At 41.3% G+C, this 6,966-nt stretch overlaps 1 protein-coding gene across 1 annotated transcript in view; it reads left to right on the top strand.

Moving 5' to 3' along the window:
- The window catches only part of LOC102853397 (chromosome unknown open reading frame, human C18orf63), a 39,739-nt gene that overhangs the window by 18,932 nt on the left and 13,841 nt on the right, over window positions 1-6,966 (top strand). The window contains exons 10-11 of the mRNA XM_006897253.1: window positions 571-754; window positions 4,330-5,166. Coding sequence (XP_006897315.1) covers window positions 571-754; window positions 4,330-5,166 — 1,021 coding nt within the window. The remainder of the gene's footprint in view (window positions 1-570; window positions 755-4,329; window positions 5,167-6,966) is intronic.

Raw genomic sequence — 6,966 nt, 5'->3', positions numbered from 1 at the left:
TATTAGTCTGACTGGCATTCAGTGTTTACCGTTTCTTTAAGGAAATACCTCTCGATGCTTTCTTTTTTAAAAGATAGACATGAAAAGGTTGCAAATGCTCAGTTTTTTAAGATTTTAATGAAAGATTATAGAGAACTTGGATTTCCATCCATTCGTTGTTGCACACTCTCCTCCCTACCCACTCCTCCCCTCCAGTTTGCTTTTCTCTTTGAGAAGATTGTTATACAATACCCACCTCTCCATCGCACCCCCAGTCCACTATGCAGCTCTTGTTTTAGATTCTTGCCATGCAGATAATCTGGCGCCCCTTGCTCCCTCACCGATCCAACCTTGCTGTCACATTCTTCTTCATATTATCCACCTCCTTATTTTCTTAGCGTATAGATTGAATAGATACCACGAAAGGATGATGCTGTCTCTAAATAGTTTGGAATAAGCAAAAGAAAAGATAATTAGGATTCACTTTTTGTGCCTTTTCACATTTGTTATTTTAAGACTTTTTTTTTATTTTGAAAATTTCTCTCATGTGAAAAGAAAAAAAAAAGTCCATTGTTCTTTAACACTGTTTAGCTACCCTCTCAGTTGCATCAGAAGCCGGCCCATACAATTTTTTCCAAGAGTGGATTTGGAGGGTGTGTTGAAAAGTTTCCTTTCAGATTTGAAGTCTAAACTCCCCCATATATGTGGGTTTTCTATAAAAATGACAAATAAACCATGTTACTACACACAAGAACTAACTAAACCATCTATCCAGGTAAGAGATTTCCTATCCTATGTGTCCATTCATCTCACCCAGACCTCTTCCCTCCTTTAGTGAAGTAATAACTAGGAATGCCAGAATTCTTCTTTAAAATTACAGTATTTTTGTAATACTGCTCGCTGTTATTGTAGGTTCATAATTTGAAACTACCATTTATTATTTTATGTTTAGTTTTATGTTTAAGCACATTTTAATTAACAAAGCATGCTCCTCAATCATTTTGGCCATTTCTCAACTTTCAGTCATTACTAGCCCTCCATTAAATATCCAGTTTTATGTTTATTTTATGTTTAGTGTGGAAACAGACTCACTGTGTTCGAGTCTGTTTCATGTGTTTCACCCTCCACTCAGGTTCCATGGCTGTTAATCTGTTGGAAGAGACTGTGTGTCTTCTAAAAAGCAGCTGGTGGACTTGAACCGCCAGAGATGCACATGTCTTTGGGTTCACAGCACAGCTCACTACACACTGCCAGCAATGTGGAAGCAATACTTACCAATCTCTTCTAATTTAGTGTACTCCCTTGCAGGGAGCCATGGGGGTGTAGTGGGTTACAAGTTGGAATGCTAACAAAAAGATAAGTAATTAGAATCCACGAGCGAGTCATGCCGTGGAAAAAAAGATGGGTATTAGCTCGGGGTTACAGCCTCAGAAACCTGTGGAGGGTGACGCTAAGTCCGACTCAACTCAAAGACAGTGGGTTTGGTTTTGTCCTGGGGAAGCACAGATTATACATACCTTGTTATGCCCTCTCCTCTCATGCCTTATACTTAATATGAGTAATTCATTGTATCTCACTGGATAAATGAATCAATGATCTCAGCATAATTTGTAAATACTGACTTCACAAATACCAAGTTTACCTTGAACTTCTGCCACTTCTTTTGCATCTGATTTGTTGAAAAAGCCTTTGAATAATTACATTTCTAGAAGCTGAATTACTTAAATAGCACTTCCGTTTTAAGATGAGGTTAATTGAAATATTATCTATGATGGAGAACAAACAAGTAATATGTTATGGCCTAAAAACTCACTAGAAGGAGGTTTGTTTGTTGTTTTTTTTTTAAAGAAGGTTTGGTTTGTTTGGGTTCTTTTTCTTCTGTAGCATTCCAGCCTCCTCTCTTTATTTATGCCAATTATTTGCTGGGGGTAAACGCTAAAGCATTTGCTCTGGAAATGCCTCATTATCTGGACTTGACTGTTTGATTCCTTGGTGTCCTGCCACTTAAACTTACCATATTGTTCTAAACCCATGTTCCCATCAGCCTGTGGCAAGATAGACTGAAGTGGAACCGAGTTCTGGTTCAGCTTTTAAGCTAGAACATCTCTGAAGTGGTGTGAAGCACAGAAGCACATTTTAATTAACAAAGCACGCCCCTCAATCATTTTGTCCATTTCTCAACTTTCAGTCATTACTAGCCCTCCATTAAATATCCAGTTAACTCTATATGCAAATAAAAGCTTTTTGTATTCTGTATAATTTTATGTTAATATGGTTGTTGTTATATGCCTTCAAGTCACCTGTGACTCGTAGTGACTGTGTACAACAGCTCTGAACCCTGCTCTATCCTGAACCAAACTTACTGTCACTGACACACATACCCCCATTATCCCAGTCACTGAATCAATCCATCTCATCCAGGGTCTTCCTCTCTTGTGCTGTCCCTCCACCCTCCCAAGCATGATGTCCCTCTCCAAGGACTGGCCCCTCCTTGGAACATGCCCAAAGTAAGTCAGACTGAGCTTCAGAATCCTTGCTTCCAAGGAGCAGCCTGGTTTCATCCTCTCCAGGACAAACCTGTTTGTTCCCCTAGCAGTCCATGGTATATTCAGTCCTTTTCTCCAGCACCACAGCTGAAAGGCATCAATTCTCCTTCTGTCATCCCTCATCATTGTCCAGCTTTCTGATGCACAGCACATAATTGTGAAGACCATGGCCTGGATCAGGCACACCTTAGTCTCCAGACAGACATTGTTAATATAGAGCACTATATAAAGTGTATGTAAAATCTAGCAATTAAAAATTAACCCAGCTACATTCATCAATGACACCTAGCACAAAAATGACAATGAAGTTAGAAAACATATGTTAATTGTCAGGCTAAACCTTTAGTGGTTCTACTCTCTAAGTATATTCAAGTCTGTGAATTATTTATGATCTCACCTGCTGTTTACATAGACCCCTTTTGTGGTCTTTCAATAAATTTTAAAAATAAACCCACAAGATTCCCCCTCTGGGCTACTCACTGTGTTTGGAATTGGAAGAATAGGTAAATAATATATCTGTGGGCTGCAGCACACAGCCTGTAGAGCAGAATGCCCATCCACATGCTCTTGACAGGCAGAGAAAGGGACAGGTCTGCATGTCAACCCATTTCAGAGACATTTTAGACAAGTTTCAGCTCATAATACAAGCAATTTATTGTTGTAGGAGTCTTAATAGAGTGACTTTTTCTTCTGATGTTCCCAGTAGTGGAAATGCTATTTAAAAGTTACCACACTGTATAAATCTAAAATTAGCTCTTCGATACTTTTCCAGAATTAATTTCCACTTAGTTTTGAACCCTTTCGTCACTGAAAGGACAGAATTCATTCTGGTCACTTCAGGGAGACTCATTCTCACAGGACATCTCATTGTGGTCACACTTAAGAGCTGCTCCTCTCCTAGGATCGTATCTCTGTGCAGGACAGCAGAGGCTCGATCAGGCCCCTCTCATGGGACCACCACCCTGCTAGGCTCCAGACCCCCACGGAGCTGACTGATCGCTAGTAGATTCCAGTAGAGTTGAGAGAAACACAGTCATTGCATGATAGTTGATTGTTGGGGGATTTAGAAAAGGGAGGGTGGTGGTAAGAATATAGAGGAAAGAAGCCTGAACCTTAGGGCAGTGGAGAAGATGCTTCAGACGAGAAAGCAGCCCAGGCTCCTGTGAAGTCTCCTTGATCGTACAGCGTTGACCATACCTTTGCCTTAAAGTACTTCTCTAAAGGGTGGTGTCTAATGTGGGTGAGAGACAAAAGACTGCATGTGTTTAAGAAAGCTCATTGTGTTCTTGTTCTCTCCTTCATGGTGCTGCTTTGTTAATATTAATTTATCCTTCTAATATGTGTATCTATCTATCTATCATCCCTATATTTACTTTCATAGTTTTATGTTATTATTTTTACTCAGAGTTAAAGTATGAAAGAAGAAAATACTTCACTTTTTAATTAACTATTTAGTAAACATTACTTTGGACTCTTATGTAACAGGAAGTGTGAGGCTGACACAGGATAGATCAGGGTTCCGATCTTTTGTTCATAGGGTCGCGACTCAACAACACCTAATAACAACAAATATTACTTTAGTTAAAAAAAACAACTTTGAACTCACTAGAGGACATTAGCATAATGTTAATATAAGGGCTTATGTAGTAATGTTGAATATTTTAATTTTTTCAGATTCGGTTCTTTTTAGTGTACACATGTATCAGTTGAGATTCACTTTAGTGGAAAAGAAGTAAGATTATGTTTGAAAAGAATACAAAGACTTATTATATTTACACGTTTTTGCTACTCTGCATCCTTTCAGGAAAACAAACTCAGACCATCCAATCTCACTACTAAAAAGTTACTCAGGACTTCTCTGACCAAAGCCCCTCCAGTAAGGCCTGCCACAGCCCCACGTCTCCCACCATGTCTGGCATCAGAGGACCACAGGGTGGCGCTCCCGACCAGCCAGCTGAAGCCACACACCCTCCCAGCCCTGAGCAGAGAGACATCCCAGTCCAGCAAGGCACCACATGGTTGCCGCGATGGAGCAAAGCCCACGGGAAGAAGTACTCAAGGTCCAGACACACGGCTTAGCTCCCACAGTGAAACTGCCTCAAAATTCATACCAATTTTCAAAAATCGAGTATCCCAGATGAACAAAAACATCTCAAAGCCTGGCAGTCTGAAAAGAAAACAGCATGTTGTTGCAGAATCTAAGCTGTTTTCATCAAAAACTGTTGAGGTCCAGGATGACAAACTGAGTTCAGGTTCTGTTGCAAAGAAAAGATCTAATAGTGGCATTCCGTCGCATGCTGAAAATTCACATCAGAAGAATCCCAGACCTCTGCAAGCAAAAAGTACTGAGTCCTGTGCCAACAGAACAAAACATGCCCGTTCTGATGACAGATCACTAACGGGGAGTATGAAGAAAAGTAAACAGGCAGCGGATAATACAGTACTTCAGGTGCCAGGTCACAGTTCATATGGAAGGAAAGGAATTGTTGACTTTCAAATGAACAGGAAAGACAACTTAACAAATAAATACATAACACAGATTTTAGGGAAAGACCATGGGTCAGTGAAAAGGGAAAGACAGCCACACATCTTTGAATCAGACACAGAAACTGAAGATCAACAACTACTCCAGCAACTACCAGTAAATCAGACAAGAGAAGCTGCAGGCAGCGTCCACAGATCTCAGCGGAAACAACATGCAGAATCTTCTCGAGCTTCCAGCAAGCATCATCTCAGTCCTGGCCTTTCTTACGGGCGGTCCGGTTCTTCTAGGGACCAGGTACAAAGATAATCTGAGGAGATTTGGGAAGTACCCATTATATGTTAGAACTTTAACCTGCAAATAAAGATTTCAGTGGTTCCCCTATGATCATCTAGAAACATAATCATTAAACAATATATATGCAATAAAACTGTAAGCATTTATAGTTAATTTTTAACAGAATATTATGCTTTAATCTCATGATAGGTGCATATCCGGGAAAACCCGAAGCCTGAGAAATGGTCTGTCATCCCTGACGTTTAGAACATGGATGTGGACGAAGAAAGCACCCACCGGGCACTTCTGATGGCTTGCTTCGGTGTCTTTGGGATTATTGTTCTTTTCATTATACAGATAGAGATTGACAAGTATAAGGGCACTTCTTGGTAAATTGGAGTAACTTATGGATTTTTTTTTAAGTTTTAAAATCAGTAAAAAATAAAAACCAAACTGAAAAATAAACCCACTATTTTGGCGTACTAGTAAGAATCTGTGCTGCAGTCCTGAAGGTTCGCCAGCTGCTCCACGGGCAGACAGGGCAGTCTCCTCTGCTCTGACAGCCTGCTGGATGGTCAGCTGTGGGTCAGTTGTGACTCGGTACACAACGCCACAACTATAAAGTCTCTTCTGACTCATGGAAGCCCAGAAGCACACAGCCCCGCCAGCTCCCAGGCTCACAGTCTTCGTGGAAATGGAAATGCCTGCTTTATGTTCTGTAGTAACTGTTGGACAAAACTGTCTAGTACTTAATTCACCATGCCACCAGGCTTCCTTCAGTAAGAAGCTGGAAATGGAAACTTAAATCCCCAAATCCTTTACCCACTGGTGGGAAATGGGAAATACTCGGTGTGAAAAATAGTGTATACAAACTTTGTAAGTAAATCAGTATAAAATAAAAAGTTTATTAAAATTTAAAAAAAAAAACACAACTCAAACTCATTGCTGTGGAGTTAGAGCCAACTCTTGGCTGATCCTCTTTGTAGGTTTTGGGGGCTGTAAATCACAGAAAAGAGTCCCATCTTCTGTGGAGCAGCTGGTGGTTTTGAACTGCCATTAATGTGCAGCCTTTGGATTGCAATGTATCTGTCTACAGACCAGAGCCCCCTGGAAACGGAAATGAGAATGCTAAACTCTTGCATAGGGCCTATCCATGCAGCTGTTTTGTGTAGTAAGGCCCTGGGTTGGGGAGTTGGGGCGCCACTTCCCAGGCAGTTCTGAGACTAGTTACAGATGACCCAGTGTCTCCAAAGTTAAGCCTCAGACTGAAATGCCTCTGGTTTCCGCCCTCACCCCCCATAGCCATCAAGTGGATTCTGACTCACATGATCCTTGAGGCCAGAGCAGAGCTGTCCCATGAGGTTTCCAAGGCTGTTTTTATGGAAGGAGGTACAAGGCTCAGCTGTGTCTCCCATGGTGAGTTGCCCTGCTAACCACAGGCTGCATGTCTCCAGTGGTTCAAATCCACCAGCGGCTCTGTGGGGGAAAGGTGTGCTGTTTCCTCCATTGGAATTTCAGCCTCAGAGCCAGGGAGAGGGTCACTATTGAGTCAGACCAGTGTGATGGCGATAAGAGTAAATGAATGAACCTTTGCCGAAGCAGACAACCTGCCCTTTCTCCTGTGGAGCAGCTGGTGAATTTACACCACAGACCTTTTAGTTAGCAGCCCAACATGCAGTGCAT

Source organism: Elephantulus edwardii, unplaced genomic scaffold (genome assembly GCF_000299155.1).
Source record: "Elephantulus edwardii isolate Elephantulus edwardi_28Jun2011 unplaced genomic scaffold, EleEdw1.0 scaffold00207, whole genome shotgun sequence".
Taxonomy (NCBI): domain Eukaryota; kingdom Metazoa; phylum Chordata; class Mammalia; order Macroscelidea; family Macroscelididae; genus Elephantulus; species Elephantulus edwardii.
Note: the sequence above shows the minus strand (reverse complement) of the source record. Positions and strands in the feature narration are given on the sequence as shown.